General features: G+C 41.6%; 1 protein-coding gene across 2 annotated transcripts in view; it reads right to left on the reverse strand.

Annotated features, from left to right (window-relative positions):
* Positions 1-24,050, reverse strand: part of LRRFIP1 (LRR binding FLII interacting protein 1) — a 101,951-nt gene extending 77,901 nt beyond the window's left edge. For both annotated transcript variants that reach the window (XM_059820716.1, XM_059820715.1), the window contains exon 1: positions 23,961-24,050. In XM_059820716.1, coding sequence (XP_059676699.1) covers positions 23,961-24,050 — 90 coding nt within the window. The remainder of the gene's footprint in view (positions 1-23,960) is intronic.
* Positions 24,051-24,887: the final 837 nt, after the last annotated feature.

The raw sequence follows: 24,887 nt of genomic DNA on the forward strand, positions 1-24,887 counted from the left end.
CATCATATTCATGCTGTGAAGTTTCCCCATGACAACACAGCTGATTTGCGCAACAGTATTTCTGTTGCTAACAAAAGAAACAAAAGATCAGGAACAAACGGAAAATTGAGTAAGAAAGGAAAAACACCCTAGTGCTGGAAATATGATTCAAGTGTTAAAAAACGGAGTCTGCCTTACAAAGAGTACAGGCTACACAACCGATAACCATGTTCTCTGACTTGCGTGATGGTACCTGGCAGAGGGGTAAGAAATGGGACTTCGAAGTCCTGTTTATTATAAAATCTAAGACCTGATCTAGTTGCAAGACTAACACGAGAAAACAAATTTAAGAGCTGACCGATAGTTCTAATATTAGTTTCATTAAATGCATGTACTACTAGCGAATGCCATTCTCATGACATGAAAGCCAAAACAGGACTCTAGAAAGCTTTGTGTTCCTCACAGCATACATCACCCTCCAAACCTAGATTTCTTCATGTCTAGTAGGTATCGAAGCTCTTCATAAACGTAATTATTAGGGGGTTTTTTTATGGGCTCTTCTATGTTGCCATAGCATAAACAGTACCAATGTCCTCAACTTTGTAGTCGCTCAGTGACACGAAGCACCAGCACTGTTCTGAATCCCACAGAATTGCTCATAGCTTTGACAATAAAAACAAATGTTCAAGTGTCCATACAGAGGCAGAGTTCTGCTAAATATATTATATTCCTGATCTTAAAGAAGCATCAGAAATGACAGTATGCAACCACGTTTTTTCTAACGCATAAGCTATATATAAAAATAGTCTTTTCTCCTTAAATCAGCCTTTCATTCTTCACAGTGACATTTAAACCCTTTATGCTACTGGGACGTCTCACCCTGAATTCAGCACAGTTCTTGTGTTTTTTATCCTTCAAATGCGTTCACTAAAACACTCAAAGACCATTCCATTAGATTTGTACCGTGCTGCCCCTGGGCATCCTCAGTCCCAGCTCCGCAAGCAATGGTCCATCTACACATTATTGGGCTTTCTAGGAAACTGTTTCACAGAGAAACTGAAATAGTTGCGTACAAAAAAATTGTTGAGACATTCTTATTTTAAAAGATAAGCACTGATTCTCTTTTTGTCACCACTGTCACCAACAATTGCTCAGACTGTAAATTATGAGAATGAACCTTTTAAATAGGAACCTTTTTCCTTGGAGTCAGATACTTCTAAACAGGTTTTCAGTTTCATGGACACAAACCTGGAAGAATCATTTACCTAAAGCTTCCACAGAACACAAGATCGGGATCTGTGCAATGTTCTCACCATTGAACCTTTGGTTACTGAAAGGAAGAAACAGGGTGACGGGCTGCTGAGCTTAAGCAAGTTCCGATGTGATGAAGCCGCACTGGAGAAAGGCACTCAGCCTAAGCACCCCGCTCCAAGGTCTCCAAGCTGAGAAAAAAAAAATAGATGACTACAGGGATGGGGGCAAGCACGAGGTGGTTTTGAAGTCACTGAGACTTAGACAGTCAAGAAAATATTTTCATGAAATCTGACCATTAGGCTTTTGATTTCCAATTCACTGGTAGTCGACAGGTTTCAAAGTGTTTATGCTGCTCCAGAAGACCTTATGAACAAAGCGTTCTGCAGTAAAAAGTTATTAAGCTCTATTAATGCAGCGGTATCTACAGAATATTGTATTAAATAGGGTAGTGTCTTGATTTTTCCAAATCTAAACTTAAACCAACATCAGCAACAGCCTATATTAAAATTTGCAATAGCCATCAGCTACCTCATTAGTAAAGCAAAAATCTAATAATGTTTTTAGTTTTGCAACAACTTATAAACGGACCGCTTCAGCAAATTCAACAAGACAGAAATTCACTGTATCATGTGCCAAGGTTCCTAACACAGTTCTCCAGCAAAATCCTGGTTAATCCAGTCAAACCCCCTTTATTCTCATCCCACGTTTATCATTAGTTTTTATATTTGTCAACTGACACTGTCAGTTTGTTCACATACCCCAGTGGAGTATTTGCTTATTACAAACAGAAAAAGGACAGGCTCACGAAAACAACTAAAAAGTCAGTCTCTCAGCCACACTGCCTAAGCAGAAGATAAGATCTGCAGTTCTGGGAGTAGTGGAAGAAGTTCAGTCCTACAAAGCAAAATCTATACAGGCTAAATTCTTCATGAACACTTGATTTCACCTGAAAGAGTGTTTTTATTCTCAACTCCAGGGCTGGAAGTGATGAAAGCATGTATGCTGCAAAAAGCTTTCCAGAGATACAGCAATATATTCTTGCTTCCACTAGAAGAATAACAGCATTTGCCTAAACTTCACTTCCTTCAAACAGAATAAGACTCAACCACGCTAGACGCAAACAGCTCAACTGAATAGAAGGGTCTGAACGCATTTTTCAACTCATCTCCCTGATCCCTTCTGCAGATAATTACAGGCTCTCCAACACCACGGGCCTTACCACATTATGCGTAATTCCCACCAGCTTCGGTGGGAATAGATTCAGGACCCGTGCAGTCCCATGAGAAGATATGATCATCTCTAAGAATTAACCGGCAGTTAGTCTCAGCCCTTCTTCCTCAACACTGCATGTATCTACGTACCTTTTTGGGACTGACCGCACCACACTCCCAGGCAGAGGTGGAACGGGAAGCTGGGAAGTAAGATAACAGTTTATCGCGATGACTTACTGACTTTGCAAATGACATATGAATTCCATCTTGAAATCCAAGAGTTGCTAATATTAAAATATTGAAAGTATAAAGTGTAAGCTAAAAGTTGAAGTTACAGCTTTATTGATGACAAAAGAGATTGTGAAAATACTGGAATTTATCAGTCCAAAAAAATGGAATGACTGTTTCCTTGTCCCTCATGCAACAAAGACACAAATACAGGCACAGTGATTTTAGGAGCAATGACATGTAAGCATTTCCATAGTGCATACAAAGGAATTTCAAACTTAGCCTAGCACATCAACCATAGTTTTTTGTGGTTAAAAATCTAGGCATGAACTTCCCGTATTTTGATGAATAAGGCATTAAACTCATGTTTAACCTTTAACTAAACTGAAGAAATACCTACGGAACAGGACCAAGACAGCTTTGCCATTTAGAATTTTAGCACTTCAATTATGTCAATCAGAAGAAGTTGTAAAATACTCTCCCTTCCTTCCTTACCCAGGCTTTGTAGTGAATAGGTGGTGATTAACTTTTCGTTAACGGGAAAAGCGCTAACAAACAGCCTACTCACAAATCTGCCTGGAAGCCTGAGATTATTCTAACGTAAGCAAGAGTGCAGCAACAGGCCGCAATCCCAAAGTCTTAATAAACACTGTATGGAGAGATGGAATGTAAATTCCTCTCACCAAGAAGTCTCCATCAGTGAACTATCCCAAGATTAGCAGGTGAGTTTCTTTTCTGCATCTGTTCCATCCTAATCATTTTTGCAGGCATCCAACTGCAACAGCATCTTCCTTAGTATCAATACAGATCTGACAGCTAGAGATGAGAGTTTACAGATTCCACTAACAACAGGCTAAGGCATTAATTCCCTTCCATAGTATCATTTTAAGTTTATTACAAGTGCTCAGGTGACTAATTCATGCATTCAGACAGTCCCAGATTAAGTTAAGCATCCTCTCTATAAACATTGCACTCTAAAGAGAAGCAAGTGGAATACAAAAAGCAAAAAAGCAATGTGGTTACCTAATTTGGCATACACTTTTTGGTTGAAAAATGCCAGCTGTTGGAAGTACAAGCCATCAGACAAACACTTCCTCTGAAATACTACTTAGTAACGGTCATCCCAGTGCATGTGCCAGCACCGCCTTGCTCATTTCCAGAAATCTGCCCAAAATCTGGATGTTTGGGTTTACAGAATTGTTACTAATTTAAGAGGTCCCCACCGAGTGCCTAAAATTGAATAATTCTCTTAATTTCTAATGTGCTAGTAATAGGAGAGTTATTTTTCCATGTGGTCAGATATTTATACAGCCTTATTTTTGGTATGGTAAGCTGTTTGAGGATTTATATTCAACCTATGGCAGAGGAATGGGAAAATATGCTACACCGTACACTCCCATTAAGCCAACTATGGCTTTGGATGCCATACTTCATATCTTTAGACTCAGGCAGAAACAACTTTACCTGAATAAGCTGCAGATAAAAGAGACTGTCATTTAAGTCTTATTAACAAAGTCTAATCTAAAAGTTATTTTTCTTTTTTCTGTTTTGATTAAGAAAAGTGCTTTGACTTTGGTTGGAATTTACCTTAACATGAACCAATTCTATATTTCCTTTGTCACATTTGTCTTAGCAGGAGCTTAAAGGACAGGACATCGAGCTTCTATACCAATATGCTATCTGAATAAAACCAGAGACTCCAGAAAGAAAATCACTTTCAATAGTGGGGAAATCCCAAAGGGTAAGCCACTATCATCATGACTTTTGGAGGGGGAAGGCGGGGAGGGGGGGGCACCACAAAAAAACAAAAAACCACAGGGATTTAACTACAAAGTAGGTTTCAGAGATTTTGAGCTGCCTCTTTCAGAAAAATGTCAGCTCCTTTGTAAGCAATTGCTGCTCCCCTCCCCCAATTTCTTTCCTTTTCAGGCAAAATTTCAATGTTTCGGAAACTGCTTCTGCACTAAACAAAAAGGTATCCACCTCATTTTCATATTCAACCTTCATCTGCAACCCAATAGACTGAACAACTCACAGCATCTATACTGCACTGTAGACACCATCAGCCCAGCAATCTGTTTTCTATTATGGACTACACTATGCACAGATGGAGTTCATTAAAATAAGCGGTGTGGCAAAAAGCAAACCATTCACACGATAGCAGAGGGCTGCAGCTGTTGACCAACTCAGCCATCCCCAAATAACTCTCATAACTACAACATGTAACACAACCCTTCCTTATTTGTTCGCCTCCCTGCAAGGGAAGGACTGCAGCAAACGTACTCTCACCCTCCCTTTCCAACAGTGGAAAGGGTAAAGAGAGCCTGTCAGGTTCAAGATGATGTAAGTAGCTTATCCTTCAAGACTTCAAAAATCCAAGCGGAGATTGGAGATAGTAACGTTGACCAATTCTTTAATGGAGGCTCTTTGCTTGTTCGTATCCCTAGAAGGCTACGCAACGCATTCACTGGGAGAAAGACAGGGAAAAAAAAAAAAATGATGTGTAAGTTTGATTTAATTTTAGAAACCAATTTCCACACCCCACGAATCACAAGAAAAAGATGCGGGATCTTAAAACGCCTTCCTTTTGTCAAGCACATAAAGTCTTTGCTTTCATGAAGGATAAAGCCGTTTTCAACTCAATGCCATTAAAATTCAGTGTTGAAAAGCCAAACGCCATCACAAAAAGCAGCTTTAAGGACTTGACACACTAGGACACTATAAAGCTACAGTTTTACACAGATTAGAAGAGTATTATTTTTTACACTCCAGAAATTCAACACTATTTACATGAGTAAGTACACCTAGCATATTTTCTATTACAAAAATATTCTACACAATGATTAATTTTATTGCACAAGGTATGTAAATGGTATTATTTCCTCAAACTAGAAGTATCAGTAAAATCTTTGCCAGAAAGCTGCACTTTCTCTGTGAGGATTTGTTCTCAAACCACAGTTCTGCTAAAGCCTATTAGTCCTCACCAACATAGCAACTTAATCTTTACTTCTCTAACATGTGATTACCTTTAATTATATTTGAAGAATATTTATAAGGCTATTAATGTTAATTATCAGAATCAGAGATGTCTTCAGCAGTAATTACCAGTAAAAATCAAAGGTCCGAGTAATTTTTTTTATAGTTTGTTTTTAGAGAATCAATTTGATAATCTATCATACTGAATTGCTCAGCATGATGGAGCTACTTCACTCAATACAATGAGCAGCTGAAATGGGCAAACACGAACATCTCTGTAGACAAGCTTTAACAGCCAAATAAGAGTCTGTATGTCCCCTCCTGTTCCAGCAAATCCCAAAATTCACTTGGAAACATGAAATGGACTTCTGAGAAAGTGTCAGAAAGAATCGACGCTACTCTTAAACCTTTTATATAAATCATCTTACTTCCGCATGTGTTTGGACCTCAATTCACATTTTGTAGCAATTAGGAAATGTAGTTTTTAGCTAAGGAGCTAGTGACAAGTGACAAGTGAATGACTGCAAGTATCAGGGCTCTACAGGGGGACTGTTTTAACAGAAAAAGGGGATGCTGCAACGGAGGGAGGCCACAGGGGGATCTCAAACTGGTAGTACAGAGGCTGGTTCAACTCTAGTTGTTATGCACAGATTTACTACGTCATGCAGACTTCACTCTCACAGACCAAACTTGCAAAGCTACAACCCGGTTCCACCGTACGACAGTGTTAGCAACGCCGTCTGCAACGCAGGGAGGTGTCGTCAGAAAATCCTGCGTAAGCCCTCACCAGCATCTGAACAGTGACAAGCATCATAGAGTTCCTCCCCTTCTAAATGCATGAGTTTTTTCAGCTCTCGGCTGTCATTTTCAATGTCTTTTGACAAAGCTCTAGCTTCAGATGGCAAGTGGTTGCAACATAATCGTATAAAAAAATTAGCTAAGCTTTCAGCCTTCCTACAAGGGGGGAAAAAAACTCCACTGCCGTCACAGTGCAAAGCTCGAATCTAGTTTTTTCCACTGTTACTCAGTCTTTTTTACCAGAAGTAAATGTACACGAACCTGCACAGCCCATTCAGAGATGTATGCCATTTGTTGCTAGCAACCAAGCTATGACCTTGCCCCCTTGGCTCACACACACTTCCCACATAGAGCTTTGTCCTTCTGAGAGCACAAGGAACAGACGAAGCTGATAGTTCTGCTCCTGAACTTCACCAGGAAACTTTTCTAGCTCTCCTTTTCATAAAGCTCTTTAAGACTACTGCTAAACAATCATGGTCTAAAGCTTCTACAACTAGATCAAGAGAAGAGTCAGGATGCCAAAAATCTTGGATGTGAGGAAATGACTCCAGTCCAAACACAATGATGAAAGGTACAGAACTATTAAGAGTCTCTTGGCTACTCTTTCACCTCATTCATTAATTCTTAAGTCCTACTGATTCTCTTCTCTGAGATTAAATATTTAAATATATACAGTTGGAACTTGACAAACTTGGAGGGGAGGGGGACGACTTCTCAAATGTGTACTGGAAAAAAAAGATGTAGGAGAGGACCAGAAAAACTGCCAAGCACAAAAAGCTCATTTTCTCTAGATTTTATTAAGAAAACAGTATTGCTTCTAAAGATACACCTTGTCTTCTAGAATTATCATAGTACAACATCCATCACACTAGGGAGCTTACAGTCAAAGTAAGTAAGTCCAGTACAATTTTTGCTGAACTCAGGCTGTGGTTTACAAAGTGCAATTCCATCCAGTGTAATCACTTTACAATAGATTTCAGCTGCTAAAGACCAACACTAGATTAAAACCATCCTGACAAGGATATAGGTGAAGGACTGGCTGCATCAAGGTTAACCTTCCAGTCAGTTCATCTCAATAATAATCCTTCAATTTTGGCTTCCTATCGTGCCAAATCCAGACAGGAAAAGTCAGGTCTTCTACAAAGAAAAAGGCCTCTCTCGTAATGCTATCAGTAACGTCCAAGAGGCTGAACCCCAAAAAGCTGCGCAGATCTCATCTGTTTCAGAATGGAATTGCAAATTAGCCAATTAGAAAACCTCTGCCACCCACCTGTGGCACCCAAAGGGGAGAGACTGAGCCAGTTCATGTTTTGACCTATTTCATCCCCAACAACTGGTCAGTACATTTCTAGTATTGAGGCAAAACACAAACTCCAAAGGGGAAAAAAAAAAAGAAAAAAGAAAAGAGACCAGTTTTCCTGCATTCTGCATTCACAGAGAAGTTACTATTTTTTCCTCTTTTCAGGAGTTAACTTTCTCATTTGAACACAAGCATGAGTCAGCGGCAGGGAGGGGAAGAAGGCAGAACCGTTAGGGCAGGAAGCTCATTCCTGTGACACCCTACTCAGCTAAACCACAGGCATCGCCCCGCCAGCCGAGAGCCCTGCCAGAGCTGGGACTGCTTCACCTCTCAGACAATGGGAAACAGCAAGGTGAGGGAAGACACTGCTTGGGAGTTAAGAATCGGGATAAAGATGCACCATAGCTAGGTTCTGCTCTCACGTCTATGCTGGTCAGGCAAGACTCAAGCATCGTTTTTGCCCCCATCTCTTACAGAAGGGCAGCTGCTTTACTGGTACACTGGATGGACCTACAGCATCATTCCCCCTCCCTCAATGATGGCACAACTCCCAAGGAGCTGTTAAAATCAACACCAGCACTTTATTCTCAAAGATATTTTAAAGCATCAGACGCATCCCTCCTTTTTCTCCTCCCCTTTTGCATGATGACCAACTTACTTATTTTTCCTTTTTTCCCCCCTTCTGAATAAGCGTTGCAGTTGTAAAACGTGGCATTTGTCTGCCCCAGAAGCATAGATTTTCCCATGGTACTCTGCCAGGATCACTTTGTTCTTGGTTTGAGTCAATGTCCAAGCGAGGAAAGTTCACTCTCCATTTCCATTCCAGGCATAACCCTTTCCCCTGGAATTTCCAACAACGCTACGGTAGAATAAGCCACCAGATGACAGAATAAAACAGGCTCTTGGAGCTTTCTGCATTTCACTAAAGCATAACCAAGAAAAAGACTAAAACTTTTTGATTTGATGAGCTTAGAATATTCCTAATGAAGACAGCTGACACAAGCGTGAGATGCATGAAAATGAGAAAGCAGTTGCACAGAACATTGATTATCTTCTAAAAGCAGTAACATTAAAAAGCATTTAAGCAAAACAAATGCTGAGTACTTTGACATCTGACTACTGAAGCATTTGATGGCATTACCATGATTTTCTCTCATGCCCCTGAACCAGCCCATTTCTAAAATAAGCATTGCTTGACAAACTAAAAAGGCTTCTAGGAAGCTGTCGGATATTTTCTTTGTCTTGGGGTTTCATTTTTATGTAGCATAATCTCACAGCATAAGCAGCCAAACAGGATGAGGAGATAAACCATCAGAGTGCAACTTCATTGCTGTGCTCGGACTCAGCCCACAGTTTGGAGATCTTTTATTTAAGAGAGACCTTTATGCCGAAAGCTTGAGTTCTTTTTTTTTTTTTTTAATGGGAAAAAAAACAGTGTCATACTCTGCCTCCATTAAAACTTGAGAAAGAAACAAGGACACTTTGAAGCCAACATCTATATTGACCGAGCTGCACAGCGTCACACACGACAGTGGCATAGCCAGGCTCCTGAACGAACTGCCTGCAAGAACCAAGGAATCTCAGCACCTCATTAAACACTCAGGAGTAAGAATTGTGCATAAATAATTATTTCTGCTCTTCAGAGATAAAACGTTTGAGTTCAGCAGAATTAAGACCAGCAGCTGATGAGTAAGAGAGAAGAAGTTGGCCAAGAGCCATCACTTTAGGGAATAAAAATATTTATTGCAGACTCCCACCCAGCCTAAGTATTTTCATGCACTATGAAAACAGGCCTGGTTTAAAAACTATTGTGCAAGAAAAGTTATTTCGAATTAATTATTAAGAGAACAGAAGACTGTCAACAAGACCCATTATGTTATATAAAAACAAATCTCACTTTCGTATTTTCCAAGGTGTTCCCTTTACAATCAGGTCACACTTCAAACAGAAGTCACTGCAACGCTACAGAACTGGAAATTAAATCCATTTATACAATTGTCCTGGTTTGGCAGTATTAGGATGAATATTACATCTCATTGCACCCAGACTGCCTGTATCCCTGTTGTAGAACTGAAGCAAACACAAACTGAAGACAGTGTGACAATAAATAAGCAAATAAATCACTACTGTATTAGCCATTTCTAAAACAAGTATAATATTTTGAAGGAAACAATTCAGTCTAGGATGTTAAATATCTGGATTGCCCTTCTTTGCCATACCATACTTTCCCTCTTTTCCTCAGTGTCCATCAACAAGCGAATCCAGCCAGAGTAACCACTTACTGCGTCTCCAATGGAATTCTGTCAAGCTTAGCACATTAAAGAGAGTACTAGAAGTGTGCCGTTTCTATATATAAACTGGCTATCTGGTGCACAGTATGTCTGAATAATATGGCCTGCTTGACACTAAATGCAAGTTCTCCTGGGTGGGAAAAAAGAAGTCTTCCTTTGGACTTACTTTCCTATGACCGAAGTACAGCATAATGTTCTCAAGGAACAAGAGCGCATGTAGAACAGAAATAAAAATATGATCCAGTCTTTGGAAAGGCTCGTCACACCTACCACTTAAAGAAATTAAATAATTAAGTATAAGTCAGTAAAAGCCTTTCATAAAGCATGTCATTCAGTGTGGTAGAAATAAACATTTCATCACGTAAGTAGACAAAATACTTCAGGAGTCACAAAGCTATATGACACAGAGGGTTTTCTGCACATGACCTTGGGCTGCAGCATCAGACCTTGCCAGCTGCTTCTTCGCTCTGCACCAGCATCAGACCTTTCCCTCAGGTGGCCTTTGCTTCCTCCCTCTATCTCCCCATGCCTTTTCCTTTTAAAAACAACATTTCTGAGGACACATCCAAGAAATCTTCATGTATTTACTACTAGAAGAGTGTGGGGTTTATCCTACGTAGAAATAAATCTACCTAAAGTTTCCACCCACCGCCATCTAGGCGTAACAGAGTTACCCATGATAGAGTTTAGAAAAGTCTGCAGGCCCTCCCAAGATGACACTTGGATTTGCAAGACTGCTAGGCAGGATTTCCTGCAATGCCCATGCTGTGAGTTCTTGGAACATCTGCAAGTTTAATGTCAAAAACTCAAGTGAAATGAATTTTTGTACTGAGTAATGACAAAGGCTGCAGGAAGGATTTTTAAGGTGTCTAGTTTTCAGAATGCCTGTTCTCTGCTTTAGCATGTATCTCTCCAGCACTAGGTAGCACTGACCGTTTAACACGGCATTACTCTTCATCTCAGGTGCTACATAGCATGTTCTTTTAAAGAAAACACTTGGCAGTGTTCATGTCTGCCTTACTTTACAAGATTGCATAATCAAACTCAGTTATACAGATACTACACCAACAGTTGGTATCGGTACTATTTAAACTGTTAGGGAGTCAAAATAATTATTGTATTATGAATACTAAGCGCTCTTGACAACAGTTTTGATCCTCAATCCTACAGCTTGTTGACAGCAAGAGTAAAAATCAGTGTGTTGTAACGCTTGATGTAAACTCTCGTGGTAAGGTAGATGTGCAGAGCCTACCTCCAAAATGTAATAAAAAAATTTTCTAAAACAAGGGATAATACTATAGAAGCCACTCAAAAATGTGGACACTTTACAATACTGTTTGCGCACCCTTTCAAAAAAGTAAGTCCAAAACAGCTTTTTAGTAGTGAAAAAGTTTTCAAGTGCATTCAGTGGGACTTTTCTTTCCCAGCCATGTATTTGAAAATAGATATTCTCCTCCTTCCTCATTTAAGAACCTTTTTCCCTGATAAGAGCTGACCTAGAATTCAGGATATTCAAAAAACAATTATTTACAATTAAGTACTTTAATAAGTGAGAGTTCAAAACACAAACATTCAAGTACCAAAGTCAGAACAGAAGGTTCAATCTTTGTTTACCCAGAACTTTCAGTAAGTAAGAAATATCTATGACTACATACAACTAATACACAAAACTATTTCCTCACACCTTATAGGTGTACTTCTATTTTCTGTCACAAAAAGTCAGGGAGATCAGACCTCTTCAAATAATAATTAATAATAATTTAAAAAATCCTTACAGCTGCATTCCTATCTGGCTTCAAGCAAATGAAAGACAAAACAGATTTTTATATGTAACATCAAGATCCAAAACTGGAGATGACCTTTAGTGCACCTTTTCATGGGTGGAATGTTGTCATCCACAAGCAGATTTAATTAAATTTAGCTCTTTAGACTGATTAGTTAATAAAGCAATCTGGTAATAGACCATTTTATTGTGTTTACAATACGATGTTCTGTGGGACTACACTATAATGGTTATGAGTTGCAAGGCACTGTTTTTCATTACCGCTTCAACTGACTTTGTATTGAATTTTAAAAAAGGACCTAGAGGCATTGTAAGTACTGGAGAAGATCAGAAGTCTAATACATAGAGTGCATGAAGGACCCTACAAAAGACATTAGCAGAGAAGGCTGACAATTTTTACAGTAGTTCTCTTGTATATGGTAGACGTGTGTATATGTTTTATTTATATAATGAAAACATTATCATTCCCCCCACTACTTTATACTTCTGTTAAGCACTGGCCCATCTGTTACCTGTGTGTAAAAAAAAGTGTTTGGAGATAGCTAGGTGGGAAAGAGTTGCATGCAATTCTTCAAGTTGTACCACCTTCCTGCAGAGAAACTGCGCTTTTGATTAACTTAGATATTCTGCTATAAGAAATAACCTGCAGCTCTCCTTCAGGCTACCTATATTCTGATAGAAGAGTCAGGACACTTCAAACGCAAGTTGAAATTCTTGATTTGTAACGTCAACCAAATAAATGCCAAAACCTGCTTGAGCAAATCTGATTTAAGGAGAAGTGTTGATATGCAGAGAAACGACCTTAAAGTGTGGTGAAATTGCTTTTTCTTGTTAGCACAGTTGTATACTGCAGAGTATGGATAGCAGCTTCTACTACATCGTGCTTTACCAGATTTTCTGTCCTTTAAGCACAAATATCTAACATTTACTAACAGCACTCTGACCATGTCTTTTCAGGAAAGGAGCCAAGTTCTACATTCAGTTTGCAGAAAAAGCACACAGAGGAAACTTCACAGAGAAAACGTTTTAAAAATTCATGCTTCTCAAGGAATTTTAAGAGACCTATCAAAAATAAGTAAAAAAAAAAAATCACATTATCCTCCATATCTCACCATTACAACCGATTAAAAAAAAAATTCTTTTTGCCTACAAGATACTCTTACCTGGCCAGCAGACGGGAGTTACCTTCTCATGCTTGCTATCCTTCCACAACCCATTCCCTCGTGGGAAGAGGAATTCCCAGAAAGAGCCAGGACATGTCAAGACAATTTGCCCCGAGGGATATGGCGCTGAACAACCCATCAGCTCGGATTAAAGCTAGAAAACCAGCATTGTTTAAGAAACGATTGGACAGCTTTTGTGTGGGGGTGGGACAGGATTACTGTATCCAAACTGGGTCTGAGCTATAATGGATTACCTGGAGAATCTGCGTCCTAACCCTTACTAACAAATGAGTTCAGTTTGAAATATGCTACCAGGCTATGCACACCTTGTTTAGTTGTATGACAGAAATGACCTTCACGGCTATTTACTGGAGTTCTTGAAATCAAGGAATGCTGCTGGGAATACATCAGCAGCATAAGACATACAGCAGCAGCCCTCCCCTGCTCAGGTCCTTTCTTTGCTTGCTCCTTTTTTCCCCTAACAGTAATCACCACCCAGCAGATACAACAACTTTATCCTCAGTCTCACAGTCTATTTAACATTCAAAGTGTGTCGATCAATTAGTTTAATGTGGAGAACAGCTGTGTTGAAAAGTGGCAAGTAACAAAAAGTGGTGAGAAGACAGGATAAACCAGCAGCAAAACTCCAACCCTTCGAGAATCACATTCTATTAGAGGAAATGACAATGAAAACCCAATTCTCTTAAGGTTTACTACCAGCTCCTGAGGTGCACCAAGCAATCTTAGAAGTGTAATACATTAGATTTTTATACCTGATGGCTGTATTCACAGAGCTTGTATCCAAGATATTAGGCTATTTTTTTTGGCACACAGTTCTGATTTTATGGTGGGAAGACTGAAAGAGCAGACTTCTTGTGCCAGCAGCACAAGTGGCAGACCTCAGAAAAGCAACTCTAGGTAATGTAGTTCTCTACAAGAAGCTTGCTTCTGTGTTAACAGGTTAAGCCCACCCCAAAAAAATTAGGACAGATTGCTGCAAGAGCATAGCTCACTACAAACCCATTGACCTTTATTTTCTAATGCTAAAGTTGTGAAGTCTGACAGTATATATTTATGCCATCAGTAATACAAAAGCATTTCACCAGCACACACAGAGAACCCTTCTTCGCTTGCTTGAGTTCACCAAATACTAATATTTTTTCCAGGGTAATTAGACAAGAATGTACAAATATTACTAAAAAGACTCTGTAACCCTCTATAAATAAAACACCGACATTCTCTACATATACCAACATTATCCCTTGTATTCACACACAAGCATACTATTTCCCAGAGCCCCTAGATTCCTCCACAGTTCATGTAAAGGTTAGGTCACATCACTGTTTCAATGTACTCATTTCACATCAGGGCAGATTTAAATTTCATATTTAATAGACAATGGAATAGCATGACCTTTGGGTATCATAAAAAATGTCCCAAAAGCCCACTTCAATTTTCAACAGATGTTGATTCAACATATTTGTCAATGTAAATCCTCTTAGAGCTCAGCAACACATTCAGCAAAGCAAGAAAATCAAGACAAGCACACACGCATTTCATGTGGGAGAAGGGATATTTTAAAGAAAACAGATTATGGGAAATGCACAGTTGCAAAGCAAAGCAATAGGGCTGCAGACCATTCAAATTTAAACTCGCTTTCAAAAAGCACATGAAGTTGTATCTGCTATTTTCCTAACAATTCAATTGAAAGAACTTCAAGTTTGCAGTCGGAGAGGAAACACGAAGCGATTACACAGATGAAAAAAACCCAAAACAGTAGGCTGTTATCTTTTACTGTTCATAGTCAGCAAAAGCAAATACAATTTCACATTTCCACGTAAAGACTGTAGTACATTGGCACCAGTATAAACAGCCGTATCTGAAACACCTGAATCTAAAGCGATGTGTGTTTTAGAAGTGAGGGGGGAAAAATGTGAATCTACAAGAGTTCGATAGGAGACTGGAGCCCAGGGATTTTTCCGCATGTGAAGCACACCAAGAGCCTTCCCTTGCTCTCCTGTCATCCTAGTATGTTAGCTGATAAACGCTCCATAATTAGAAGACCCAAGTGGGGATGCCTGAAATCCATCTGACCTGACGGAACAAGTTTAAAAACCTGACCCAGCTTTTAGCGTGCCAGACAATCCTGTATTCCGTTTCTGTCTACTGGAAGAGGCTGGCAAAAGCAGACAGAAGAGACAGACTCAACTAAATTTGGTATTCAAATGTGGGATTAGAGAAAGGGTATTTTGAGATGTAGGAAGCACTCAAAAGAGGAAGGCAAAGAAAAAAACCCAGTATTAAATTTAAATCAGATACTGGCGAAGGGAAAGGTCACAAAACATGCAAGAGGAGAGACCAAGAGGGAAGAAACGTTATTCCTTTACGTTCCCTGCCCGCGCAGAGTTCTGCGCTCGAGGCACCTGTGGGATTGCGAGAACAGTCTGCAAAGAATCACCAGCGGGACCGCTCGGGACAGAGGCATTATCACTTCATTGCAGGCAATATTAAAACACAAGTCACTGACCAACCAGCTAAGCCAGTAAACACGCAAATAAACTGCTTTTGTGGAACTCACTTCCAGTAAGCTTTCCGTTCTGGGAAAGATAAATCAATCTGACACTAATTACATCTAAAAATTGCAAGTAATGACATTATGGTAGGAAAAACCCAACTTTGATAATCTGTTTTGGAGGAAGCCAGAAGCAGTTGGAGATACCATCTTGCTCGTTTCTTTGATAGAAGTTTGAATACAAATTGAGTAATCCACTCTCATCCACACAAACCTTCCAACAGCTAAAAGGAAAGAAAACTGTTGCTCTGAAACTTAACTATAATTTTTGCATTTCTTCACACGCCAATGATAACAAGCACTGCCCTACCTAATTAGCAGGTATTAAAAATAGGAACGCAGCAGTGGTGGCGCACCTGGCAATTTTGGTTTACCAAAGGCTCTGACTTCTTGTACAGCAACATGTAATACAAAAATAAAATCTAAATATTTTCTCAAAGAGCACAGGAGCTCACGAAGCATCGAAGAACTAGAAGGCACCCAGTGTTTTTGCAAGTATAGTGTCAGGATCAAGCTGTATGACAAAAACTCGCACACAGAAGCAGCATGCAGGAAGGAGAAAAGAGCTGTTAAAGAGAGCTGGTGACGAACCAGCAAGGAGCTAGAAGCAATAGGAAATGAGGAGGCTTCCTCACCACATCCGAGACTGGAACACAGCTCGGATTTGGCACTATCAGATCACTTTCCCTGTTCGCTGTCTCCAGCTCAACCTTAAATGCTGTGGTAGTACTTAGGTGGATAAAACCACAGCCCATGCCAAGCTGCAGGCTCACAGGCTGCAGGCATGCAGAAGGGCAAAGCAGACATGACCGAACAAATCCGCCTCCTTTCAGATCACACTCAGGATATTTTACTGAAAGTACATCACAAAGCAATCAACTTTCCAGTTCTAGGTCAGAAGCTTTTAATAACCAATTAGCTCAGACACTCATCCTTATTGGTACCAAAACGTATTTTAACTCCCTAAATTAACAAAAATTGTTTCAATCTATTCAGTGGAGCTTCCAAGTCAGAATTAGTAACTCAAAGTTTTAGACCACAGTTGTGCCATTTATGTGCAATTATACTCAATACCCAAAACATCCATCTTTCCTGAACCCAGAAATAGCTAGTTTTGTTTCAACTTCCATTTCTTATGTCTGGCAATAAACCCAACATTTTTCAAAGGATTTGAGGAAAACCACCCCCCCTTCAGAATTCCACACCCTAAAGGGGTACACACTGTATCAGAAATTCACTTACAGGAAAACATGACACGCTGAAGGGATGAAGGAACAGAGAACAGGATTACAGGCTAGATGCAGATGTGCAAGCCAAATCCGTCTTGGGGATACACCGCTTCGTTTAGCCAGGGATACACTCCTTTCTGCCCAGTTTTTGGTTTAGGCATACATCCCGTTCCAAAACAAGCAACCCTCAGTTTTGGAAACAGCGTTAGTCAGAGTTAGCTTGTGTCCTCTCCTTTCTCAATGCCCAACACTCTCAGCCAGTTAGCCATTAAAACTGCCTCTAGCTCTGCTCATCAGGAAATACTTCCCAAGCCTTGCCCTTCACACTTCATGCCACTTATTTAAGTTTGTTTAAATGCAGAATTAGAAATCCATCCAAATACACATAGGAAATGCCTTTGGCGCTGAGGTCTAACCAGTAAGTACTCTAGGTAAGGACAGTTGTCAAACTAGTACAGCGGTCAGTTATGGCACATTCCTGCCAATGTGGAAGTATTACTTCCATGCTTTTTCCCAGCCTCTGAATAAGACTTCTGTACCCTCTCTGTAGCTTCCAGAAATCAGTAGTTTTTAAACAGCCGGACCAGAACTTCCCCGTGTTCAGAACAGAAGATTATGTCACATGGTCATTCACCTACCTGAAGTCATTTACACGCTGCAAGCACTGCATGGCAACTGGTTCAGTTCCTCCTAGGTAACTAAAACCATCAAATTACAAACAGTGAAGTATCGCCTTGTTTAGTTATTTATTATGCCACACCAAGCTTTAATTTCAACAGTTAGAGCTTCTACAACCAGGCTGCTGAGAGCTGCCGTACATTTCTTGCTGTCTACCAGCAACACGGGTGGTTCTCCATCCTCAAAATATCTAAGAGTACTTGCAAATGAGCTCTAGCACAACAGACAACTCCATTTAAGAGACTACCAGCTCCAGTCGCTAGTCTCATTCTCCTGTAAGAGGTTACGCTACTCACAGAGCGGAGAATGAAGCAGCATACAGCAGCTCTTCACCAGTGGCAATTTACCTTACAGCACCTTACTTTTAAAAGTTTAAAAAAAAAATCACAGGCAAAGATGCTAGGCTGGAATCCAGCAATCACAGTAACCTTAAACCACAGTGATCTGCACCCCAACTCATCTCAGCTATCCACGGTATGAAAAACGTGTTTGCTAGGAATTGGCCAGCACTGATTTGCAGGACCTAAGACCAAACTTACCCATATGGATGCTTTTTAAATATATATTTTTTGCCTGATGTAATATTCTCATTTCAGTGCATATACCAGTTATTTTTCCAGCTTTAGCTGGGAAAGTTCTACAGCCTACTTCTTGTTCCCTAACTGAAATAAGGTGAAAAGAAAAGTAGAGTGTCTTGGGAGTAGATGCTTACAGATGTTTTCCTATAAGAAGCCCTTAAGCAGCACTCGCCTCATCTTTACCGTGTGATAAAAGCCCAAACATCAGCTATTTTTCTACTACACGCAAGGCCAGCTATTCACCTCTAGCAGATTGAGCAATGAGCAAGAGCACCAGATAACACCAGAAGCAGAGAGCTCCACGATTAAATGCCTGTGCAACAATATCCACTTTCCCTTCTCAGAAGCATCTCCTGTGTTTAAAAAAAAAAAAACCTCTCAAAGCCACCTTACGACTATCTGAAGGAAATTATGGCTTACTGCAGTTCCCTCCCCTCACCCCTCCCATTCCAATGAGCAACTTCTCCCCCAAAAAGTATTTCGACACAAGCAAGGCAACAGCTGATATTTCAGAGCTGCTATTTTAAGGTTTGCCTATGAGTGCTTGTGTCTAGCTAGACAGATTCACTGCTCCTGGCAACCTGCTGACTTGACAGGAGGGACAAATACCTTGTTTCACAAGCCCGAAATGCTATGTGGATTATGCTCCTTGCAACCAAAGGATTAAAAAAAAAAAAACCACAACAAAAAAACCCCCACCCTGAACAGTGTTGAAAGCCTTGCAAGTACTCTTGAGCTCCAACTTTCTTCAACAACAGGCCTGGAAAAACATCCTTCTAGATGAGGTAATGATTAGTATTACATCCTGCAGACCAGCTCAGCATCTGGGCTTGCAAAGAAAAAGGCTGGGCTTCCCACGTTGTTAATCCTAACAGTAGTCTCTTGCTTGACTGAAATAGGAATCACAGTTCCTAAACAGCTGTTTCCTCGGACAGCGAGAGAACAGCTGAAGAGGACTCAGGCCAGGCGTGGACACAAAAACAGGCAACTAATTATTTAAAGTTGCAGTAGGCATACTGCGAGGCAGATGGTGCATTGCGAGATGGGCTACAATCACCCATTTAACTAAAATGAGATGGATCTTAAGACTTTTGTCTCGCTTCTTAAACCATCCAAAGCTGCCCCTTCACCCATTTCCTTTGGGAAGGATTATAAGTGAAACCAATGCCATTTGTTGGATATATAGATGTAAAATAAAACATTAGGGAAAAGGAGTGTTTTATGAAGAAGAGCCCACTTGCTACATAAAATCGTGTCAATTTTGGAACAATTCTCCATACCCTACTGGCAAGCACTGCCTACAAAGTCCTCCTTCCTTCCTTCCTATATTTTAGGTCAACCGGGCTGAGTCAAGCCCTCCATGAGCATCCCTTGCTTTCCTAACTTTCTATTCTAGAAGACAGACCTACAGCCGGGCATGCTTTTTCAGATAATTTGTTCTCTTGGGCTGATACATTAACATTCATAAAGGCAGAAAGTACTTAAATTAAAAAAAGTAACTCCAGTACAAGCAACTGGCGCTACATAAAACAGACTGTTTATAAGGGCTTCTTCTAGAATATTTATCTGGCTTACAAAAGTCTCCATGCATCTCTCAAATGCCAGATGCCGCTCAAAAGTGTTCCACCACTATATGAACGAGGCACACAGATCTTACACAGAGGTTACCTAGTATATCCTTAGGGAACATGCTGCTTTAAGTGCTCTGGTTTGCGTAACAGTTCAATAAAGTTCGTGTGGCTTGCGTTCCCATATATAAATATCCATTCTGCTCGTCTTAGCTTCAACTTTTACCGAGTTGTTTCCATCTCTATTTATGCAGGTTACTCTGTTGTATAAACTGGAGAATTCTCCCCCAAATTATCCCCTCAATTCAGAAGCCAGGCCTTTAGATTCCACATACAATGATCACAGCATCTCTTCACTAGTCCTGAAACTCCAATTTAGGCTTTTGAAGTTACTTAGTGCCTTCTTACCTTAACCAGTAAAGCTGGCTGGCTGGTTTTACCTGCATTTTGCGCTATTTCTAATCATCTACAGTTCTGCTCCTCCGTAGGAGTGTAACACCCCAATTTTTGAATCACTAAGAATGCAAGCGAATGCCAAAACTAAAAACTTCAGTGACACAATCAAATTTACAGTCCATAAACTCATCATGACAGCTATTTAAAAAAAATAACAGCTATGTATGTATAAGCATGTAAGTGACAGTTCTTGAAATTCTGGAAGTGACATACAGTGTACAAAGACTGAATAAGCAACCCTCGTAACATTACTGTCTTTAACAGTAAAAATCAAGTTACATTACTTGAATTGCTAACTGCAAATTAATTACCAGCTAAAGAGTTCTACTTTGTAAACTGCTGGATGAAAAAGAGCAGATTTCTAGCACAGAAATGACACAAGGCAGGATTGTTTTTCTGAGCAGTATAACACACATCCGTTTGCAAAACATTAGCAAGACAAGGTGTAGATGACTTTCCTACTAAAACCAGGAAATTTACATTGACCTTGTTCTTCCTCAATTCAATAAAATAAAACCCAGTAACTAATATTATTATCTGCATATAAGAGAAATACCTCATTTACACAGAATTTTGCAAATCCAGTGAGGAACTGCCATCTTTCTGCTCATGTAACGCTTAAATATTACTGTAGCTAGCAAAGAGCAGAGGGGAAGTTAGGGAAAAATATATTCCCCTAGAAATCACGTCTCAAGTTATCACATCAAACCAATCTGATCCAAGCAGAAAAAAAAAAAAAAGCAGGCAGGCAGTCCCTGTAAGGTTTAGCAGCCCAGGACTCTGCCTTCCCGAATCACGCGTACACCAGCCCGAGAGAACAGAGAGATGACTGCACAGTACACGTACACGATTACTGCTAGCTGTGCTGGCACAGACCTCAAGGAGTATCAAACTGCTAGATTTTGCAAACACTGCTGGCATGTATTCACGGAGAGGAATAAAATAGCCCAAAAGTTTCCATTGACCTAAACACAGAATAATCTACTGGCGTCAACGTGAGTCTGAAAGCAGAGAAGCCTATCATTGATCAGCTTCGCTCCCATCTGTAAGAGCTGACACACGGAAAAAATAACCTCAGCAAGGTGTGTACAGCAAATCCTGAGTGGCAGTCGTCTGTGTTCGTTAGAAACTCAGAACACCATGTTCTCATTTTAACTATATTTACGTATTTGCCATCCGTTTAATTACCATGCAAGTCAGAAACTCAATAGCCAGATTCAGTGGTACGGTACTAACTCTTCCCTAATGGGCAAGGCAATTGAGAGTAACTGTACCTTCTGCCTCTGCTCTAAACAGGTCTAGACAAGGTGATAAACCACTTGCAGCTGATCTAGTTCAGCAATTGCCTCAAACATTAAAACTTACTACTGCTGCTTGACATTCCTAATACTGCTACTAAAACCCTGTCACTACAATATGCTTCACTTTTACAATTTCCTTCCGCTCGCTTAGTTACTTCCTCTTAAGACTGTTCTCACACCCCGCGGGGGCGAGGACTGCCTTCTTCACTGCGCAAGGCTCTCTTTCGGTCTATGCAAGACCGCATATACACAGCAAGACATCCTGGTTGCAAATTTAAAAAAAAAAAATTATGCTTCAAACAGCAGGAGTTTGAGAGTCTTTACAAGTCTTAATGTGTCCTTATAGAAGCACGTAGTATAGCAAGGACTGTTGCTTTTTCCAGATCTTCCGACAATTACAAAATACAACTGGAAAGTGTCAAAGCAGCACAGTCCTCTTGGAGGAAAACCAAGCGAGAGAAGATGCACACGTTTCAACTTACTCCCAGAGATCCCAAGGTAAAAGTACCTTTATGAAGAAATCTGGTTTGGATGCTCTTTTAGACTCCCACCTGAACACGGCAAAATGAGATCCTAGAATCTGATAATAACTTGCAAGCACTTGTGGCTTCTGGATAACAAAGGAAGACCAAAGTAAAGAGAAGAGTGAAAGCCTATGCACAAACGCAACATGTCTATGTCTCAGCCTCGCCTAAACGCCTGTGAGGAAGGCTGGAAGAGCCAAAATGTCAGTAACTCTTGTACCCTTCTCAACACGAGGACGCTCAGCATCTTTATTAGGAGGAGACAAAAGGCTTACTTCACATTTTTTAAGGGTTCTTAAGATCATACGGAAGGATTCATCTGGGTTCCCTTGCGTGGAAAATGGGCAGTTAAACAACAAAACTATTGTAAGTGCATAAAAGCCAAGACAGAGTACTGCAAAGAGTTAAAATAATATGGGAAAATGCTGAACCTTGAACTTGGCAGTTCACAGTTTTAGCACTCAAGGGAAAAGATAAAAGACATGCTTGTGTTGGGCTTTTTGACCAAATGGAGTTGTCCTTTAAACAATCCCCAGAAGTAAAAAAACCAAACAAAACAACACACTATTTAAGGCTTAAAACCACTTTACAATACAGTGACAAGCAGTACATAAGCTAAAGAAAAGTGAAAGCAGGAGAGAAATGGGCAACAGAGAAGGACAACCTAGGCCCCCTGTTACAGACTGATGTTCTCCTTGATCAAATGACACCACGGCCAGAACACAGTTGTGGAATTTAAACCCTCATCCCGAAGCAATTCCTAGGACGTTATCGTGACTCAAACTCTAACAGACAGCACAATCACTCTTACTTGCTATCTTAAGTCCAGGACACGAGACGTTCTTATCCTCCTACCTCAAACTCCATCCCTAGGAACTTCCTCATCTTCCCATCATACTGCCACAAAAATCTGACTTCTGGAAACACGCTATCCGAATCACTCACATGGAAATTAGTCTACTGCATGTATTCCAAAGGTGCTACAAACCCCTTCAAAATTGTACACAAGAACAGTAAAGACTTCCCATGTCAGGGCTGCCATTAGTGATAGTATCCAAGGTGCACGATGTTACAGCTAACTCAATCTAACAGCCTGCTGCCACCAAAAATAAGCTGCACGTTATCATTCATCTGACCCTGCTCCGACCGTGATTCAGGAAAGGAAACCAAGAGAGATTTAAATGTCTTCTAGAAGACTGATTTATCTTGTAACCCATCTTGGGGTCAGACCAACACGAGGTGGGGAGCAGATGCACATAACCCACGCTGGAGGAAGAGGATGGCCACCTTCAGCAGCAGCCAGCATCGCGTCAGCTTAGACACGGTGAAGAACAACCCCACGGCCGCTTATCCTGATCTCCGGCTGGGGTTGCCCATCTCCCCCGTTGGAAGACTGTAGGAGGAAGGACGCAGAACAACCTGTGTCAGCTTTAGTAAACGCAAAACCCAAATTCATGTCATCCTATTCACCGCTGAACCAATGCGACGGTACACAAGAATGGGAGGTAGAAAGAAAACGGCCATCAGCCGGTTTTAACTGTTTAAAGTCAGATCAAGCACAACGCAGTGTCTAGTGAGCAGCAAGCTTAACTCATTAAATATAAATATAAGCGAGTTTCCAAGTCGGATTGTACACTTATGGCTACGTCTGGCATCATCTTGCAGTCTTCTGGTTTACGTTTTTTCATTTATACGTATCCCTGAAAAACCCGAGTAGCCTATTTTCTGGTTCTCGGTCATTAACACCGACCTCAGCAGCAGCAGACAATTAATTTCCCCTCACGGAGGGGCCGGAGCAGGGAGGGATCTCTGCCCGGGCTGGCACTGCACGCCGGTTTCCTCACGAATAAAACACTTTAAGCGCTTCAGACTTAAGCGGTGCTTTAGGATCATAAAAGAGGCCGACACCGTTGAGATGAATGCGATTTTTATTCCGCGTTTCACCAACCGGCCCTTGAGTCGCCGCCGTGCATCGTTGCCCGGGGGCGCGTGCGCGGCGGTTGGGGGAGCCCAGGGCGGGGGGGGGGGGGGGGGAAGGGGGGGGGGGGGGGGGTCGCCGCCCGCCGCTCACCTCGCGGGCGATCTGGTTGAGCGCATCGTCCTCCGCCGTCAGGCGCTCCCGGTTCGGCAGCCGCTTCCGCCCGGCGCCCTGCGTCCCCATGGCGGACCCGCTCCTCCACCGCCGCTGCCCTCCGGCCCTCCCGCCGCTACCGCCGCCGCCTCTACCCCTCGCCGGCGCCGGCGTGAAGAGCCCGGCCGTCACCGCCCCCCGCCGTGCGCATGCGCCGCCGCCCCCCGCCCTGAGGGGCCGGGCCGGGCGCCGCCTCACGCCCCTCACTAACCCCCCCCGGGAGCGGGAAGCGGGCAGGGGAGGGGGGTTCGCCCGCTCCCCTCGCACCCCTCCCTCCGCCCAGCTCCCTCAGCCGCGGGGAGCCCGGCTGGGGTCCCCCTCCCCGCGCCCCTGGCCGGGCACAGCCTCGGGCTCCCCGGCTTTCCCAGCCCCACGGGGACCTTCCCCCCCCAAGGCCTCTTGCCCGCAAAGCTGAAGAAGATTTCCCCGAAATCGGGGAAATGTCAGGGAAACGGGCGTCAAAACCTCACCAGCTGTAAACCTGGGGGGTTCCTCTGCCGCAAATAGGGGGCCAGTGGGCCAGAAACCCCTCTCCTCGTGCCCCGAACCCTCACCTGGCCTCGTACCCCTGTGGGATCCCTTCAACCATGGATTTTCCTATTAAGTATAAGTGGACGTGATTAATTCTAGTGTCAAATACATCAGCGCTTAATTAATTCACATCGACAAGGAGCATGTAGTCTCTGGGATTCCCGTCACAGCCCTTGTACCTCAATTTTCACAATAATTCCTTGAATATGAATTATAAGTCTCTCAAGCTCAGGACCCCAAACGCGATACACAGAGGTGTGACAGAAAAAAGGGCTGCCAAACCCACCCACCCCCTTACTGACAAAGACCAGCAAGATGTATTTAATCTTTATGACT

Source organism: Gavia stellata, chromosome 8 (assembly GCF_030936135.1).
Source record: "Gavia stellata isolate bGavSte3 chromosome 8, bGavSte3.hap2, whole genome shotgun sequence".
NCBI classification, from domain to species: domain Eukaryota; kingdom Metazoa; phylum Chordata; class Aves; order Gaviiformes; family Gaviidae; genus Gavia; species Gavia stellata.